The sequence below is a fragment of the Python bivittatus genome, unplaced genomic scaffold, assembly GCF_059951505.1.
Source record: "Python bivittatus isolate LINGU-HERP-01145 unplaced genomic scaffold, Pbiv_v1 ctg000790_np1212, whole genome shotgun sequence".
Taxonomy (NCBI): domain Eukaryota; kingdom Metazoa; phylum Chordata; class Lepidosauria; order Squamata; family Pythonidae; genus Python; species Python bivittatus.
Window position 1 is genome coordinate 3,319,790 of NW_028277110.1, and position 18,977 is coordinate 3,338,766.

Here is an 18,977-nt window from a genome sequence, read left to right on the forward strand (position 1 = left end):
ACAAAATATGGGAGGGGTGGGGTGAAGCAAAGCTGAGTAAAGCCAAACTGCAGTGATTCGTCCATCCTTACCTAGAAGCAGTGCCAAATACTAATAAAATGCTATTAATCATTTGTTGGCTTTGCAAGGAGAGAGAAAGAAAAGTTGCATATTTAATTATTCCTGAGACTTAAGCAAAACATAGCCAGAACGTAGCAGCTGGATCCATTTGAAAGCCCGGCCAACAGCTCATGAATATTAAAGCTGTAGTTCAAGTCCGCAGGTAAGTTATAATTAGGCCAAGGCTAGCAAAAAAGAAAATGGAGTTTTGCTGTCCCCAGGCATTCCTTATTTGCTTATTCTCGGAAACAATTAAACTTCCTTCCACTCCAGTGAGATTCTGTGCAAAAGTTGATTGAATGCAGTGGGTTGGGATAGAGTTTGACACATGCTAGAAGCTTTGGGTTGGTTGGGTTGGTTGGGGGTGGACGGTATCCTGCCCAAGCCAGATGCATTGAAGCTTCTGAGTTGCAATGAGCACCACGCAGAAAAATGCTCCTGCTTTTTTCTCCTATCAACCTTCTTTCATTTGATGGAAGAGCATTTATTTCTTTCTAGTCATTTTATTTGCTTTTGAAGGTTTGTTCAATGGAAAACAGCGTTTCTGTGAAATTCTCATGGGTGTAGCATGGAATGGTTCTCTCTCTATGGGCCTGCAGCTTCTTTGATTTCCCTGGCTTTTGCTAAACTCAGTCACAAGCAAATCTTTCACTCCGGAAACTATGAGCAGCCAGGGAGGTTTCAGAGAGAGTTAAAGAAAGGCCGGAGTAAGGAAGAACAGAAGTAATTTTGACTGCCACGTCAAACAAACTCATTCCCAAATCAAGAGGAACAGAAAGATATTTTGCTCCCTGAGCACAAGGTACAAGACAAAACACTTCTTTTGTAGGGGAGGAAGATACTAAGAAATTGTAAGGCAGATTTTGGTAAAGCAGAGAGAATTCAAGCCATTCAAGACAAGGTCCCCTTACATAACTCAAGGGCAGAGGGTCTGGTGAGAAAGAGGAGTTTTAGTAGGAAAGCATCTGTTATTGCCATCTTTTCCCAGTAATAATGCTACTTAACCATTACGTGGTATCTTCAAGGACTCCATACCAAAGCCTTGGAGAAAAGGGCTGTTTTGTTGTCTCCAACTGGCAAGCTCATGGTAGAGTTGAAGTTCGAATCCAGGGCTTCACATCCTGACCAAGGCTGTCTCATTTTTAATGCTACTCCATAATCATGTTAGAGGATAGGTGAGGTGGTAAGGCCAGTTCTGTCCAAAACTCTCTTTTGTATCCTAGATAATCTAATCTATGCCCCATTTAAAGACAACTCAAGGTGTCCATCAGCAGGCAAGTAGGTCCCTTGTTCATTGTCCTCCCTGCTTGTGTGAAATGAGGATACTCATACACATTTGCAAGTATGAAACACATTTGTACCTCCTCTTGGTTATGCATTTCAATTTGGGGGATACTGGAAATGCTGAAATTCCTGTCAGCTGCCTTTCAGAAATCCCCACAAATTTTCCAAAAAGAGGTTGTCTTAAAAAGAAAAAGTCCACATCATAGCTACTATGTTTATATAATCTACTAAATCCTGGTTACCAAAACAGAACACACTCTGCTTGAGCCAGTAAACCATAGTATTGTCTAACACGATTGTCTTGGTATAAGAACCAGATTTGGCTGAGTTTCCCATGACACACTGAACCACAGACTACCAAGACCATTTTAGCTTGAAGGTGTGCAAAATCAGCTCCTGATCCCAGTCTACCACCATTCATACTTACAGTTCTTAGTGAAATGAGTACGGTACGTCCTACAGGGCTACAGCTTTCTTTTTCCACTAAAAAACAAAACAGTAGACCATCTCTATTTGATATATAGCACAGTTTCTCGTGGTGCATCCAAGAAAGTCAGTTTTCTGAGTAGAATGCCATGCTTACTATACTGAAACTTTCTAAAACCATTAAAAACTCAGAAAACCAAAATAATAAAAGTGATGATAAACCAATAAGTATGACATGAAATGATATAAAGCACATACACAACTCAGTGAAGCTAGTGGCCCATCTAGGTCACCAACCATGTGCCTTCAGAAAACTCAGGAACTATGACAAGAGGGAGGCATCTCTCTTCCACTGTTGCTCGGTATTCAGATGATGCTACCTCTGATTCTTGAAGAAGCACAAATGTATCAAGACTAGTAGCCATGCGAAGCATGATCTCCCATGAATTTGTCCAATCCCTTTTTAAAAATTATAAATTGATGGCTACCGCCTCCTCTAAAATTCACTATTCCAGTGTACATCAAGTAGCTTAAATTAAGCTGAGTACAAATTATAGAAACATATAGCCTGTGCGAGCTGGGCAAAGCATCATTCTTCTGCAGGAAACCAAACTGGGCATTTTAAAACTTGCCTGATTTCCTGATGCCATGGCAGACTCATCTCTTTTCCCTCCAAATGGCCAAAAAAAAAAAAACCCTCCAGAAGGCCCATGTCATTATAAAATTGCTCAAGTAATGACAAAGGGAGAAATTGGCAAATTGGCAAGAGGGGTCAACATCATGACCAACACTGTGGCTTTAAGCCACTGATGAGCATTGCTCAGCCTTGGCCTCATGGAGATGGATCAGCTGCCCATTTTAGTCATGATGCCATATTCCATCTGCATTCATAAAGCCAAGATATTTCTGTGGCATTTTGAATGATAACTAGATGAGGAAATCTATCCAGGCAGAAAGCCCCACTGAGCAAATGTTCAGGGAAGTATATTATATGACATAATCTCTACTGATGGTCTAAGCAGAGTCTGTTGACATTTTGAACTGAATTGGTAGTGAGTTTCTGACTGTTAGTTGGATGCCCTGATTCTGAAGATAGAAGGTTATCTCTATATGGGCACCGTAAGAGATTCCAAAATGCAAGTTAATGCAACAGACAGTCTATCATATAATGCCTGGAAATGTCCTGCAGAAGTAGAAGTAGGCAGAATAAAACACCATTTCAGTACCTTGGAAGAGTCATGCAGGAAGTAACAAGTTGCAAACTCTCAGCAGTGATCATTCTCACAACCCCTGACTGAGCTCAACTGAGGCCTTAAAAAGGCTGAAGAGTCAGATAATTCCTTACCTCCACCCCTGATGGTTGCTAACTCTGGACTTAAAGTGCCCCATGCTCTTTGGGATGCCTTCCACACCTGAATAGTTGACAAATTGCAGAATCTACAGATCCCAACCTGAGCTTTCAGTTGATGGAGGCTTACATACTCAGGTTGTAAAAAGAGGTGCTAAGAGTTGAAGTAAGGTGTCCTGAGCTTCATTGTCCTCTGCATCCTCAGCAGAAACCTGCCGGGCTCCTGACCCTGGACACTTCCTTAGGACAAGAAAGCATTACAATGAGCCCAACAATTCACAGTATGGCTGATGTCCAAACGATAAAGAAGCAGAGAAGGCAGCTGATCCTGTGCTGCAAAAGGCCATCATGGACCCACCAAGGTTACCGTGAAAGAAAGAGCCATGCAGGCAGTGCTGAACCTCCCTAGCGGCCAACTCTCTCTGATGAAGACTCGCTTTCCTTTTTTCAAAGCTACTTTAGAAACTCTCTGTAAGATTGAAATCCTTTAGAATCGGTCTGTACATCAACCTCCTGGGTTCAATAAACCAAAGAAAGATGCTTTTTCCAGCATGAACAGAGGGAGAGAAGGAATGTTCTCGCTCTTGCTTTTCTTGAAGTCTTACCAAACACCCAAGGATACCACGAGGCTGAAAGGTCATGTCAAACTATATTTAGGCATTCAAGCAAGCAGACTGGGACTAAAACAGGCACAGAGTTTGAAGGCACATTGCGCTCAATAATTCCCTAACTGGTTTCTTTTCTCTTCAGTTTCCATTGAACTTCCTTGGGGACTGTCATGAAAGACTTACTTACCCTTATCTATCTGATGTATTTTTACTTTAAATAGCTCCCACAGAACAATTGTAAGACAACTCCTGAGCTTAAGTTCTACAAGACGTGACACAGAAGAAAAGGAGTTAAGGGCACAACAGACGCCAGGTCAAGCACCAGGCCCTAAAGTTATAGCTTGCATCATAGTCCATTTGGCTGTGAATAGTTCCTGTGGCCCGATGAAATAGTTGCAAGCTAAGAGTCAACTGGGGCAAGCCAAAAGGCCACTTCTCTTCCAGCAGGGATGATAGAATAACGCGGCTTCTCCTCTTTTCACTGTTCCACAGTCTGATAGAATCAAAGTCCTATTTATTATAATAGACTAGGTGTGAAATATAGCTAAAAACAGATTTTAAGATAGCATTTTAGAGCACAGAAACTGCTCCGATCAATCTCAGCAATCCTTACAATCCAATCATGCAGATACTGTAGGTCTGCATTATTAATCCCATATTGTAGATGGGAAGACTGGAGCTCATCTCCAGTCTAAAGACCATCTAAAGATCATCTCATATGACCAGAACCAAGTGAAAATATGGCCATGCTCAAGTGAGATGGTCTTAAGCAAACCTCACCCATGTAAGGTGGTATAGTGGTGAAGTAGTTGGGCTAGGTCATAGGAGACCCAAGTTCATGTCCATTCTCAGCCTGGAATCTAGGGCCAGTTTCTTTCTCTCAGTGCTACCTACCTCACTGAGCTGTTTTCATGGAAATAAAATGAAAGATGATACCTATGTAGTTTCTTTGAGATCCTGGGAAAAGGCAGGATAGAAATCTGAACAGCTTAATCCCCTTGTCATTGCACTGCATTTGTTCTTCAACTGAGCAAGGAGATTGGAAAATATGAAAACCCATTTACAGGAAGAAGGAAGAATCAGCGTAATTCAATGCAAGTTATTAGATTCAGATAAGAGAGCCAGGTTTAACTCTATGCTCATCGGGTGATTTGGAACTGGTCACTATATTTTAGCTTCATCTTCCCCACTGTTCAGGTGGGGATATTGATGGAGGATGGCATATGAGGAGGGTCATCATGAACTCTATAGCTATAGCTCCCCCAATTCCATCACTTCAATTTCCATAATTTCCATCTCCATCTATTTATCCCTAGGATTGAATCCCAAAAAGCAATATTTCCACATTACTCCAAGGCGGTAGGAGAAACTAACTGCAAACTGCAATGACTGGATGGCTTCCTGTGATGTCACCAAGAAATACACACATACATACATACCTATACATACACACATATACTGAAACTGGAGTTTTCAAAATGTAATGAAATCCTTTTTCTTTTCTTAACTTAATAAAGTGATAAATGAATGGCAAACATTCATTTTGGTACTTTTAAAAAGGAGCCAACTGTATGAAACAAGGGTAGGTTCTAGAGGAAGCACTTTTTAATTTCATTTTATTGTCATTTCCAGTTTTGTTATTCCCCAATTTTTCAGTAGGTTTGTTTTGGGGTAAGTAGAAAGGTACATTGAAGCTTAACTCTATTTTACCTCTCCCTAAAAAAGCTTGAGAAACTGCACCCCTGAAAAGCATCAATTTGCCAGTAAATTTTACGTATAAATTTTATGTATAATCTTGGGAGGCTCTGGAGTCTGCAAAATATTGGTGGAATTTGTATGCAGACTTTTTTTTTTTTTTTTTTGCGCCTTCGAGTCAGCTTTTGACTTCTGATGACTGCCTGGACAAGTCCATGCAGTTTTCTTGGCAAGGTTTTTCAGAAATGGTTTGCCCTGGCCTTCTCCTTCCTAGGGCTAAGAGAGAAGAACTAGCCCAAGGTCACCCAGCTGGCTTCCTGCCTAAGGTGGGACTAGAACTCAAAGTCTCCTGGTTTCTAACCTGAAGCTTAACCACTACACCAAACTGTCTCTCTGTATGCAAACTATTGGTCCACAAAATGCCCATAAACATAGCAGAGGACAAGACTTCCTGGCAGATATTTGAGGTCTATAGCATGCCTTGATTTAGTGGTGGATTTAGTGTTTTGCAATATACAGTCCCATCAGGGTAAGATGCCCTAATGGATGATGCAATGGTCTCAAGGTTAAAGTTCTTCTTTTTCTCCCTTGTGGGCCAAAATCAGGTTCAGTATCACAGGAAGCTTCATGCTTAATTAAAACACCCACCACACAGCTATAAATATATAAAAGAGCAGAAACATTAAACAGGGGAGAAGAAGCATATTGGGCATTCCTAGAGTTGTTTTTGTATGGTGTGGCCTGGTGACTCTACGTGTGCCAAGGTGGAGGGATCTGCAGTTGGAGACCAGCAAGAGCAAGCAGGATCCGAGAGAAGTCCACTGGTGGAAAAGGCAACAGTTTTTGGAGAACAGATCAGGGGCCACCGAGGACAGCTGGAGCAAGGAGCTGGAATCCAAGAAACTTCCAGAAACAAGTTATTTTTCCCTCTTCTTGCTCTCCTGCCTGGGAGAGAATTCAGCCCAGAAGTGAAAGAACAGAAAGATGCTATGTGAGTGACAGAGAGAAGGAGGGAGGGCAACAGGTAAGATGCTATAAAAAGCTCCATTTGAAAGTGTATGTATAGAATTGTATATAAAGTTTGTTAATATCCCTGTAAACACAGAAGAACTCTCTTTCTGTGTGTGTGTGTGTGTGTAAAGTTCCTGTCCCATTTCCCCGCCCTCCGGCCCTGACCACAAATTGTCAGCCATATTACCATCGTTAAGTAGTCTTAACAACCAGTACCACCTGAGAACTCAAATTTGCTGCATAGATAGACATGTCTACTAGCTCCAGACACACATCTAACTGAATGCATAATTCAAAGGCAAGGGGAAGGGACACCAATATGTTAACTCACTGCTATCAGCTGGTAGGAATTGTTCATCATTGCAATGAGCATATTTAGCAAAACCACCAGGGAGATGACATTGTACGTGCCAAACATGGTAGCCCCAACAAATTCTGTGAATTCATGCCTGGCTTTGACATTCGTGACGTAGAGATTCAGCAGACCAAACACGGACCAGAAGAGAGACTGAAGAGTTTCAAAGAGTCTGTAAAAAAAAAGAAAAAAGATAAATGATTTTTTAATTGATTGGATTGGATCTAGGAGAACAGATACACCCTTTGTCTTTCTCACTGAGATGGTGCTTCCAAAGGTTTTGGACCTCCGTCTTCTCACTTCCCAGCCAGTACGTCTTCCTGTATGCTGTCAGTTCATCACTGATGTTTTGGGTAGTGTGAGATTTCTCCCTTAGCTTGGCACTTGGAAAACCAGGACACAAATCAAGAGACGCTACTGAGCATTTAGCCCATGTGAATACATTTCTGAAAATCTATAGTAGGAAGTCTACATCTGCTAAGCTGGCAGAGAATCCAAACTTGCAGGAGAGGGGAGGAAAACCAGTATCAAACAGCAGCTGCTTTCTAAAGATATCTTTCGACAGCATAGCTGTTTCTACTTTCTAGTGTCTGCAACAAAATCCATCCCAGATATCATTCAAGAATCACTAGATAAGATGACAGAATTTCTGTTCCCATGACAGGAATGACACTACAAAAATCAAGGGGGAGGGAGAGAGGAGAGAATGGGAAGTGTGGATCTGAGAAGTGTGTTCTGCTTTCCACATGCAAACAATTCTAGAAAAGGGGAGTAATTTTTCCAAGTAGGAGATGCTTGTCCATGCTTGCTCATTTTTGTATCATCTACAGTCTGATTCCTGTCCATTCATAAATATTATTCAACCAATCTCCACCAGTTGGTGCCCTCTAGTGTGCTTGGACTACAATCCCCATGTTGTCTGGGACTGATTTAGCAGCATCCCTAAAGTGACAATGACGATATTCTCCTGGATAATCTGTCAATCCAAATAAATGAACTACAAGTATGGAGGCCTCCATTTGATATAATGTATTGGCAACCTAGACCTCTGGGTTTTAAAAAAATGATCTCCCACCATCTACTAACTCATTGGAGAGTTTTTGCACCTGAGAATTGTCTAGATACCCACTCCCTGCCTTTGCTCTTGAGAATGAATTCCCAAAAATTATTTTTGGGCCTTGTAATTAGGCCAAGCTTAGACACAGAAATAAGGCCTTCTTGCATATGGTTATCTGTGGAAAAGACATTCTTAGCCAAGAAACTGCAGTCTGAACATCTCTCCAAGATTCATTCTTTTATCATCCCTGTCAACCAAGGACATGATAAGAAGGACTGACTCAGATTGGTTAGCAATTACCAACACCAACTAGTGAAAAATGAAATCACTTCTCTTTTGATTGTGGATGTGTAAGGACAAAGAACGGGCTGGTTGTCACAGATTCAGCCTACAGAGAGAACCCTAATGAAGTCCTTACTAGAGTGTTCTCCAACAGAAAACATTGTGTAAGTCCAAAGTAGAAGATAAAAAGAATGCCTTAAAAACTATTCGGCAACAACTGATAACAGCAGTGAGAATTAATGAGTCTGCAGGGTTTTGGAGATTATCTGCACTATGACTGAATCTTGAGCTGTCTCCTCTTGTTGGCAACATCACAGGTTTTCGCAGACTTTATTTGGAAGAAAAAAAAATCATTCTTCCTCTTGGGAGACAGACACAGACTGTCTGCCTATCTGGTCTTCTGTTTTGAGGGCTGAGACATTAAATTGATCAACCAGCTAAGAAGTAGAGAATTGGAAAGACATTTAGCTATGACTCTATTCACCCTTGATTGCTGGGTGCCCGTACTGGCTACGCTTTACATCCACATTGACCAAGCTTCCCCAATCTCTAAAGAGTGGGTCTAGCCATTATAAAACCCACTTTAAGAATAGTAGGAAGGAACATTCAATCACTTTCTTAATCTTTATTAGCTTTCTACCTGGCATTTCTACTGCAAATTGGTTGGCTGATGAACAAGTTGGCTTTGCACTCAGATGTTTGATACTGGACCAGGATTTGGTCTTTGGTAAAGAAATATATACATAAACCAGAATCAGTCCTATTTGCAGCATCTACGGATTTCAAGCAGGCCTTTGATTCAGTCTCCAGGGAGAATCTTTGGCAGAAGTTTAAGACCACCCTCTTTGATAGACCATCAAATGCTTATCTTCATAAATAAACTACACACTACATATCAGACAGGAAGACATAAGAGGAACACCTCTTGGAAGCCATACAAAATAACAGGGTAAAGCTAGAGTATATTCTTCTCCCTGCTGCTATTTTAATTATTACATACTACATCAATTCCATACTGAGATATTTCGATAAACTAGAGTGCCTTTCCCCAGTGAAAAACACAGAGTTGTTGATACAGTCATTCTGGCATAGCTTCCAAGGGGGTTAAGGAGAACATTGAACACATTCTTCCTCTGATGCAAAGATCACTTGCTGCAGCTTAGCTCTGATCAAGACCATGACGTCTGGGAGATCAAATATATTAGTCAGGAGCATTGATAAGCATAAAACTGAGCAAGTGCTGCTTTAAATACTAGACGGCTTTGCCACAGATTTGCAGCACCCATACATCTCAGGACTCTTAGAATGACCAAAGGAAGGAAGGAAGGAAGGAAGGAAGGAAGGAAGGAAGGAAGGAAGGAAGGAAGGAAGGCAGGCAGGAAGGAAGGAAGGAAGGAAGGAAGGGAAGGAAGGAAGGAAGGAAGGAAGGAAGGAAGGAAGGAAGGAAGGGAAGGAAGGAAGGCAGGCAGGCAGAGAGAGGGAAGGAAGGAAGGAAGGAAGGAAGGAAGGAAGGAAGGAAGGAAGGAATGGAAGGAAGGAAAGGAAGGAATGGAATGGAATGGAAGGAAGGAAGGAAGGAAAGGAATGGAATGGAATGGAATGGAATGGAATGGAATGGAATGGAATGGAATGGAATGGAATGGAACGCAATGGAATGGAATCTTCCGGAATGGAATGGAATGGAATGGAATGAATGGAATGAATGAATGGAATGGAATGGAATGGAATGGAATGGAATGAAGGAAGGACTGGAATGGAATGGAATGGAATGGAATGGAATGGAATGGAATGGACTGGAATGGAATGGAATGGAATGGAATGGAATGGAATGGAATGGAATGGAATGGAATGGAATGGAATGGAATGGAATGGAAGAGATGGAATGGAATGGAATGGAATGGAATGGAATGGAATGGAATGGAATGGAATGGAATGGAATACTAAGAAGAGGAATGGAATGGAATGGAACGCAATGGAATGGAATCTTCCGGAATGGAATGGAATGAAATGGAATGGAAGGGAATGGAATGGAATGGAATGAAATCAACCCGAGTGGAATGGAACGGAATGGAATGGAATGGAAACGAATGAATGGAATGGAATGGTATGGAATGGAATGGAATGGAATAGAATGGAAACTACAGGAATGGAATGGAAATAAACCGAGTGGAATGGAATGCAATGGAATGGAATGGAATGGAATGGAATGGAATGGAATAGAATGGAATGGAACGAAATGGAATGGCATGGAATGGAATGGAATGGAATGGAATGGAATGGAATGAAATGAATGAATGAATGGAATGGAATGGAATGGAATGGAATGGAATACATGGAATGGATTGGAAAGGACTGGAATGGAATGGAATGGAATGGAATCAACTCGATTGTAATGGAATGGAATGGAATGGAATGGAAAGGAAAGGAATGGAATGTAATGGAATGCAATGGTATGGAATGGAATGGAATGGAATGGAATGGAATGGAATGGAATGAATGAATGGAATGAATGAATGGAATGGAATGGAATGGAATGGAATGGAATGGAATGGAATGGAATGGAATGGAATGAATGAATGGAATGGAATGGAATGGAATGGAATGGAATGGAATGGAATGGAATGGAATGGAATGGAATGGAATGGAATGGAATGGAATGGAATGGAATGGAATGGAATGGAATGGAATGGAATGGAATGGAATGGAATGGAATGGAATGGAATGGAATGGAATGGAATGGAATGGAATGGAATGGAATGGAATGGAATGGAATGGAATGGAATGGAATGGAATGGAATGGAATGGAATGGAATGGAATGGAATGGAATGGAATGGAATGGAATGGAATGGAATGGAATGGAATGGAATGGAATGGAATGGAATGGAATGGAATGGAATGGAATGGAATGGAATGGAATGGAATGGAATGGAATGGAATGGAATGGAATGGAATGGAATGGAATGGAATGGAACGGAACGGAATGGAATGGATTGGAATGGAATGGAATGGAATGGAATGGAACGGAAAGGAATGGAATGAAATGGAATGGAATGGAATGGAATGGAATGAACATACAGATATACAAGATGGAATGGAATGGAATGAATGAATGGAATGGAATGGAATGGAATGGAATGGAATGGAATGGAATGGAATGGAATGGAATGGAATGGAATGGAATGGAATGGAATGGAATGGAATGGAATATAATGGAATGGAATGGAATGAAATGAATGTTATACATACATACAGAATGGAATGGAATGGAATTGAATGGAATGGAATGGAATGGAATGGAATGGAATGGAATGGATTGGAATGGAATGGAATGGAATGGAATGCAATGGAATGGAATGGAATCAACTCGATTGCAATCGAATGGAATGGAATGAAATTAACCTGAATAGAATGGAATGGAATGGAATGGAACGGAACGGAATGGACTGGAATGGAATGGAATGGAATGGAATGGAATGGAATGGAATGGAATGGAATGGAATGGAATGGAAGGAAGGAAGGAAGGAAGGAAGGAAGGAAGGAAGGAAGGAAGGAAAGGAAGGAAGGAAGGCAGGCAGGCAGGCAGGCAGGCTGGCTGGCTGGCTGGCTGGCTGGCTGGCTGCTACAGGAGCTAAATATGTCATCTCTTGATAAAGCTCTTTGTGGCCAAAGAGTGGTTTCAATACAGGATCTACCTAAGTCTAGGCACCCATCTTACTAGGAGGCCATTTAATCTAAATTTTGGGGGGAAACCGCTGCAGTTACACCTCCAGGGTATATAACGTGGCTGTCTTCTTTTAATTTTTATTACAAAAGATTTTTAAAAATTTATTACAAAGATTTTTAAAAACAATAGAAACATAGAAGAAATAGACAAAGAAAGAGATTATAAAAGGGTAAAAGAAAAAGTGAAGAATAACAAAAAAGCAAGAAAAAGATATCTAAAGAAGTGACTTCCAATCTTTTTTGTAGCACTTACAGACGTAGTAATTACCATTTCCACCCTCCCATATTGCATATCATAGTTCCCTTCTTCCCTTAAGCAAACCTTTTTAATCAATAAATCCTCAGATCAGCAGTTCATTTTTATCATTTCAGCAAAAAGTCTATAAAGGGTTTCCAGTCTTTTATAAAAATAATTGTAGTTCCCTCCTTGATCAAAGAAGTCAATTTAGAATGTGGCTGTCTACACTGAGGTGGGGCTTGACCCAGGCTGAGATGAGGACATGGCTTATAATTTTTATATTTGGTTAATCTTATTTTTCACCCACAAAGGTTGGGCCCTTAATCTTGGCAGGTTAGACTCTGCTTAGATGTGGAGAGCTGAAGATCCTGTGGGCCCTCTCTTGAGGCACTGCTGAGTGATGATCAGGCTTAGGAAGACTTAAACACAGGGAACCAGCTGAATGGTCCAAACCAGCTAAGTCCCTGGATCAACTTCTTTTAAAATTTGTTTGTGTTGGTATCAAGCTTCAATATTTAACCCCCAAGAGTTCTCAAAGGTCAATTTAGCATGATTTCTGATGCCCTAAAATTATGCTCTGATAGTAATGGAGCAGTTGCATCACTGGGCTGTATTTTATTCTACCAATGTTTCTATAGAAACTCATTCCCACGCCTCTTCATTACCCTTCCCCCTCCCCCCCGGGGAAATCAGAAAAATTTTACGTACATCATATTTTTCTCCAACTGAGATGACCACTGAGTCTATTGCAATCAACTTCTAACAGCCCTCAGAACGACACCTAAACCGGACTCTTCTTGCAAACTGTTTATTTGGCTGGACCAGAAGATCACCAGGATATTTTAAGTTGCAAAAGGTAAACTGACTTGTAGCCTATTGCTTATGCCCTAACTTGTGCCAGTACATCTCTGTAATTATTTTCTGTAATGTTGGTCAGTGACCATAATAATAAAATATTTGTAATTCAAATACCTCTGGAGGACTCCAGATTGCAAATGGCTATATTAAGCAATGGCCAATTCTTTCATCTCCTCGCAGCACCCTGCAGCTACTGCTGATTGCCAACGGATGCTAAAGCCACACGTCGGGGTGGGGGCCAGCGGGGGAACTCAGATGTGACATGAATATTTCTGGCAAGCCTCCAGATCTGTTGACTGTTTCCCCCCTGTGACTCCCCTGTAAAAATATTTTCCAGATAGGACATCCACGGCAAAGATGGTTTGCCAAGAACAGGGAGAGAAAGCATTAGAAAATGAATTATTAACAGATTGACCCTTCACTTGTCAGTAAAGTATATGGCTGTTCAAGGAGCTGGACTTTTTCAGAAAAAAAGATGAAGGCTAACCTTGAGATGGAATAAGGAACAGCATGTAAGTGCTGTATTTTAAGCAACCCTCAGCACATCCACAGGAATGCAGTCCAGAGGCCTTAGCTCTGATCAGGCTGCTGCTTTTCTGAGATGTTTTTAATGACAGGAAAAAAACAGAAGCATTGCTCTCTCTTAAGGGTGACTTCAGCGTAGCAAGCTCAAAATGGCATTTGGGGGCTGGCGGCAACTTGAATGTGATGCCGGTCCTTCTCCCCGGCCCACAGACATAATTTCTTGTTTTGCAGGTAGCCCATTCTTAGCACGTCATTCATGCTGCGTGTCTGTTCAAAGTGCAAAATGTCACTTGGAACCAGGGGTGTTAATCATGACTGTTTCAGCTTTCAAGGCAGTTAGAAAGAACTTCAGAAATGAAAATGCCATTGCTGTGCATTTGCTCTGCCTTCAAACGGGCCCCTGCTGCTTCTTTGTTTCCTATAATACTTCCCCCCCTTCCAATGTTAAGCCCCCTCACATTGCATTGTATATGACAGGGTTGGTTCCCCCTCTGCACTGATGAAGTTTTACCTGTGCTCATGTTCAAACACTGGTCAGATCACTGAATGCCACAGCTGCCAAGAGTCCCCCCCCCCCAATCATTGGGCATCACCAAGACACTGATTTTAACTGCAGTTATGACAACGGTTGGGTTCTGGTTGCACAATGACAGTCGGAGATGAGCTTCAGGGTGAGATCTGCAAAGCTGCCACTGTTTTCTCTCCAGCTACAGCTCTCCTCTCTGTGAAAGAAACGGGAGCTGTTTCTGTTCTTCCTTTCCCCAAGGAAGGCCACCTGAGGAATTAGATGTTTCAGCCAGAGATCAGACCATGCAGTTTATGAGTGCGTAAACTGTGAAGGTGACGTCCTTCATTAAACTCTAACTCAGGGGTGACTTTAGGTGAGCTGCTATCGACCATCCCAGCTTCAGTCTGGAATAGGAAGATAAAGCTGCTTGCCTGACATTCAGAGGTTGGGTGACCCAATTATTCTGGATGGGTTTATTCTACAGTTTTGCCTGACAAGCATGAGACGTGACAAGGGATTTAATCAAAGGATGGGCTGTTCCTGAGTCTTGAGTCTTTGAAACATGAGATCCCTTCTGCATCTGGATAGGTGACAGCACCTAGTTAATCTCATCTAAGCTTGGAAGCTAAGCTGGGCTGGACCTGGTTAGTTCTCAGATAGGAGGCACCATGAAATCCCTGGGACCAGATTGGGAGTTGATTTTTTTTAAAGATCATAGAATGAAGCAAGAGGAAATTGCTTGTGTATTACTGACAAGAAAGCAAGACGGATGTGTCCATCTAATAGAAGCAGGGAAATAAGTAGTGGAATTGGAGTGAGTTTATTAGAATTTACATGGAGGAAATAAGAGGGAACCAGCAGTGTTGTAGAAAGGGGTCAAAACTGGCAAGTTGGACATCACTGGAGAAAGCAAGCATTTACTAAGAAAGGGCTTAGGCTAGGAAAACATGGCACCACGTCCATATAACATGTACAGGGCAAAGTACGTGCACTAATACAAATGATAATTTTAACAGAAACATCATTCATTCCACCACCCTGCTCAGTCCGGTATCCAAATGTCGTTGATTGCAATGGCAAACCCTTATTTTCACTTCTTGCAGTTCTTGATCAACTAGGTAGACTTGGATTATACAACCCTTCAAAGAAGAAGACATTTTTAGAGAAAAGACTACTACTTCTGACAAGCCTTCTAATGGAGGACTGCCTTCTATAAAACAGGTCACATAGCCACATTATCTTAAATAACACTGAAAGTGTTTGTTTAGAATGTGCTAACATTTGGGGAAGATTATGTAGAATTAGTTGCTTGCTTTTAGGAGCAATTAATTCCCGTCGCCTCTGCTTTTTGGTCTGCAAGTTCACAGAGGTTTCAAAGAAATGAAAGCTTCTCCTTTCACCCAATGCAGGAAACCAATCCTGCTTTTCACATCGCCAAAGGAAGTGCATAAACATATTTTACAAGGCTATGGAGTTCCACTGAATGTGATTCAATGATGGAACGTTACAGACAAAATATGGGCCTGTACAATTTCATACTTAATCTTCCTTAATCCTGATATTCTTCAGATGTATTGACCAGTTCCTGTAATACACCCACACCCTGCAAAGTCTTTGGCCATGCTGGCTACTATTATGGAACTCAAAGCCAATAGACCCAAAAGACTGTTCCAAGAAACAGTGTCCTGCAGCACCAGCTCCTTCCATTCCTAACTATCTGATATTCAATTTTGATAAAAGTCTTAAATATTCGAAATATGGTTATTCTTTTTAAATCAAAATTGGCAGTCATTGTTTCAGATCTTAAATGCTCCTGATTTAAAATAACATCAGAACGCAACACAGACCATTCTATTGAAATCTTTCTTCCTATTCACTTAAAAATGACTCCGTGGCCATCTGTCCAATTCATCAAGTTAACATCTGCCTTTTCTTTGTTATATAAAAAAAGAACAATTCAAGGATAAGAGTTTTTGATATTAAAGGTTACATATTAAATGTGTGTATCCATGTCTATAAATCAAAGAAGAAACTCATTTTCTAGGCACGGGAAAGCTCTCTTGTCAATTTTTGTTCCTGAAGTTTTGGGAAATAAGCTGGAATGTATATAGCCATTCATTTATTTTGGGGCAGGGGGAAGGGAAGAGGTCTCTAAAGATGGCAGAAGGGCAAATATTGGTGAAAATCAGATTAGGAAGGTGTTTAACCCTCCCATAGGCATTCAAGCAAGTTTTTGAAGCCAGGATGATGATGAGAGAAACATCTAGTGAACATGGGGCTTTACCAACATGTAAAGTTCAGGATTATATTCACATAATCCTCCACATCACAAAAACAAACAACAAATAAAATATCCTCGAGCCCCTCCCCATTTCAAAAAGAGTAGAAAACTCTTCAACTTTTTCTGAAGCTAATAGACAAGGCCCAACACTTATCTTTCAGGTGAGCGCTCAGCACATTTCACTTGCGCTGGATTCTTACGATTTGAATGGTCAGATGTTTGGGGTCAGGATTATGACTGTGCATATTTAGAGATTAGCCTGCCCCAACCTGGAACTTTCCAGACGATTTGGTGCACTCATCCCAATACAACACAAGGGTATTCTTTTAGAAAAAAGATGCTGTAGTTCTGAAGTAGTCAACCCTGCAGATGTCTTTACAACTACTCCCAGAATTGCTTGCTGTTGGCTAGGCCAGCTGGCTGATAGCAGTTGAAGTCTACATCACCTAGAAGACATTAGGTTGCCTGTCCCACTTATAGATAAACCAGAGAGGTAGAAACTAAGACTTGAAATTGTCCCTCTTGCCTGGGGGCTGAGATCCCATAATCTTGACCTAAGCTAGTCCATCCTGTAATGTAAGATCTGCAATTTAATTGCCACCACTATGGTTGGTGAACTTATACTCCATCTGTAAGAGGCCTACTTCCCTACACATTTTTTCCCTACTGCTGCTACTGAGATAATGGCCAGAAGTCAAATTAATACAATTATTTGCGAACAGAAAAGACAGCAACATATTGTCAACCCCACTAGGTAGACCAGACCAGGAAATCAACTCCACAGGAAGGCTAAGATTGCTTTTATTGAGTTTGGCTCTAATAACAGCATCTTGCAAGTCTGACTGTTCTGTACTTCCTCCCCCTTCTTATACTCCAGTGAATTAGGGAGGGGTCTGTCTGAGCCACTTCTGAATGTTATCTCCTTGCTCTGGACTTAAAAAATGTTTCAGCCCCTTTTGCCTGGGTAACGGTTCTTGCATCTTTCTGTCAAGGTCATTTTCCTTACTCTCTACACCCATAAAACACATTTTTAAAAATTCTATTGACTGTTTCTCCTGTAACTGAACTCTTAATACCAACTCTACAATGCAGAAAAAGAATATCTGTAGTCCTGTTCCTTCATTTTGTTCTGTGATTGGATCTGCATATTGTGTTAAGTCATGGTTTGTTGACTGAGCCTCAGATAGTTGGATTCAACAACATGCTAAACCAAAAACTAAATCTCCTTGTGAAGATCCACATGAAACTATTTCCCACGTTTGATTTAATTATACTCGGTTAATCCAATTAACTTTCTGGATCTGCCTGTTGCACTGACCCTTTCTAACATGCTTAACTGATTTAGAGATAATGTGCCATGTGATCAGATAAACCCAGTCTTGAGAGGGGAGAGGTTAGAGGTAGTAGTTTTAGCACCAAACAGTTGGGATTATTTTGTAATGAAAGTAAAATCATTCTGGTTAGGAGTATCAGTTGACTGACAGAAGAATCACTCCTATCCAATTGACAAACAGAAACAAAGTCCTAGAATGGCCCAAAGAATATAATAGCTCCAGTCATTCTGCCTCTATGTCTTTTCTACTCCCCACTGACCCCATGGTTACACAGGTATGCTGACAAAAAGCAGAAAGAGTTAGGATGGGTAAACCCTCCTCAAACCTGACTTATGGTAGTCTTGACTCTGACTGGGCCACTACGAAGTTTAAACATTTTATTTCACTCTGGGAGGGGGAAAAAGTCAGGTGTCCCCTTGGCTGAGAGGATAATCAAAAGCAACTGATTATGGGCACTGCCGGTGCATGGAGTGGGGTGTAAGTCACTTGCCCAATCATGGTATGCAAACAGAGCCCCGAATCTTAAACTAATCACACCAGCTTTGCTCATGCAACTTGCCAGAGTAAGCCTAAATATGGAGCAGTCCACGCAATCTATTGAGAGCAGCAGGAATAGAGTGGTGCTTGCTTAGCTATGGACATGGAGGTGTATTTAGGTTGGATTTGCTTTGTCTGAGACTTCTCCCCCATGTCACTATAATCTGCCAGTCCTCTGACTTGGCTCCTTTCCATTTCATTTTCCTGATCCTTCGGCTTTGAGAATGATCTCCAGTCAGGTCAATATTCCCTCCTCCGATGCTTTCAAAACAATTAACGCAAAGGGTCAATGCAAACCCTGCAGGCAGTAACTGCTACCCTGTTTCAGATCTCAGCACTTGTTCAGGTTGGTCGTCCTGCTCAAAACTGGACCCAGAGAATGACTCCTCCCTGAGGTTTGGCCAGCACAGCAGAACTCCATTTCCAGGCCAACCTTCTCATCGACATCTTAGAGAGCTGTTCTGCCAGCCAACTCAGCAAGCGATGCTAAGATTAGTATTACAACCCACAGGGGAGAATCTCTCTTCTCTAGGCCTAGCATGCAGAAGAACACAAATACTCTAAATACTCCACTTCAGCATCCAATGAGTCTCAGCACCAAAGCATCGGACTACGGAGATATGGCTAACATCTGAAGAGTCTGGAATCCTGCTGTAATGTTTGTCTTGTCTGATTAGAGACAGTAACTACTTTTATTAGTGACTGGAAATCCTTTATGGACTTTTTGCTGGGAAAAAAATCCGAACTTGTGATTTATGGGTTTGATGATTAGAAAGGGTAGGCTGACTATGGAAAGAAGGAAATTAC

The 18,977-nt window shown here is 41.3% G+C and overlaps 1 protein-coding gene across 1 annotated transcript in view; it reads right to left on the reverse strand.

The window, feature by feature from the left end:
- TRPC5 (transient receptor potential cation channel subfamily C member 5) overlaps positions 1-18,977 on the reverse strand; it is a 112,250-nt gene that overhangs the window by 14,334 nt on the left and 78,939 nt on the right. Inside the window, exon 6 of the mRNA XM_088129173.1 lies at positions 6,803-6,998. Within this exon, the coding sequence (XP_087985299.1) occupies positions 6,803-6,998 (196 nt within the window). The remainder of the gene's footprint in view (positions 1-6,802; positions 6,999-18,977) is intronic.